Source organism: Austrofundulus limnaeus, unplaced genomic scaffold (assembly GCF_001266775.1).
Source record: "Austrofundulus limnaeus strain Quisiro unplaced genomic scaffold, Austrofundulus_limnaeus-1.0 Scaffold264, whole genome shotgun sequence".
Lineage (NCBI taxonomy): Eukaryota > Metazoa > Chordata > Actinopteri > Cyprinodontiformes > Rivulidae > Austrofundulus > Austrofundulus limnaeus.
Window position 1 is genome coordinate 405,408 of NW_013952666.1, and position 1,345 is coordinate 406,752.

Consider the following 1,345-nt stretch of genomic DNA (forward strand, 5'->3'; position numbering starts at 1 on the left):
TTCATCTTGTAGGTTTTTAATTGCACATTTAAAATGCTCTTTATTGTGACAGCATTTTTTTTTATCAAAATTGATGAATAAATTGCGAATTAGTCTATAAATATTAATCAAGCAACAGTAAATTTTATCTACACTGTAAAAAAAAGGCCTGTCTTGACTGACATAAACATCTGGCCTCATTGAAACTTTAATTCTGAACAAAACCCAAACAAGCAGGTGGAGTTTTTCAGGGTGAAATCCTCTACTTTTCAATTACTGTGAACGTTGCGCTGCTCTTTGCCTTGCCTAAGGTAAACTTGACGGTCCCACTCATGTCCACGCTGGTGTTCCTCAGCGTGAGCTTGTGGACAGTTCCGTGGTCCTCCAGTCGAACAGAAGGACCTTGCTGAAGGGCCGCTCCATTTAAGGTCCAAACTGGAAGCTTGTGAATGGCAACAGATACCTCGCACTGGAAAGAAGCTGCTTCTGATTCCGTCACCTCTACATCCTGTAGCTCTGTAACCATCACAAGCTCTTGGGCTGCAACAGTGGAAAGCATCATGATATTAGAGAAAATGAGCATTAAAAGAAGTGTTTTTACACATGAAGACATTTTTTCCCTCTCTTTAGCTTCCAGCTTACCTTCAACCATCAGCTTTGCTTTGGAGGTGTGCTCCCCAACCTCAATGCTGTAGGTGCCCTCATCCTCCACAGCTACCTGGTGGATGACCAGCTTATGAGTGCAGCCGTCAGCTGTGATCTCCACCCGGTCTGAGGAGACCAGCTCCTGGTTGCCTTTGTACCAGGTCGCGTTGCAACGAGGGGAGGACACGGTGCATTCAAGGATGACCCGGTGTTTCTCGAGGGCTGTTCTGTCTCGCAGTGGTTTCACGATGGAAACTGGAAGCTCTGACGTGAGACGATTGGGGATATTTAAGACGGAACTATTAAACTTGGATCAAGCCAGAAGAAAAGTTGAAGTTAAAAAAAAAGGGGGGACAAAAAAATTAGACTCACCTTCGACCTCGAGGTAAGCTGTTGATTCAACATCGCGGGAGACAAAACGGATTTCTCCAGCATCTTCAGCTTTTACGTTACACATGAGCAGGAAGTGTTTGGTCCCTAAAGGGAGGAGACAGATTTCAATTCTCCTTATTCTGCCCAACAAGGTGCAAGAGCTTTAAAAGTTATATTTCTACTCAAATTAGACAACAATAACCAAAACACTAGCACTAGATTGAACAGATAGATTTTCAAACTTTATCAATGGACCTCATGCCAGAACCGTTCGTACGCACAGATTTGTTCTTAAATTGTGCGTACGAGTGATTTAGGAGAATTTGTGGCATTCACCAATGTTTTCGTA

At 43.2% G+C, this 1,345-nt stretch overlaps 1 protein-coding gene across 1 annotated transcript in view; it reads right to left on the reverse strand.

Moving 5' to 3' along the window:
* The window catches only part of obsl1a (obscurin like cytoskeletal adaptor 1a), a gene marked incomplete at its 5' end in the record, with an annotated part of 15,617 nt that continues 14,272 nt past the window's right edge, over positions 1 to 1,345 (reverse strand). The window contains 3 exon segments of the mRNA XM_014020714.1: positions 1 to 519; positions 622 to 888; positions 997 to 1,101. Coding sequence (XP_013876168.1) covers positions 242 to 519; positions 622 to 888; positions 997 to 1,101 — 650 coding nt within the window.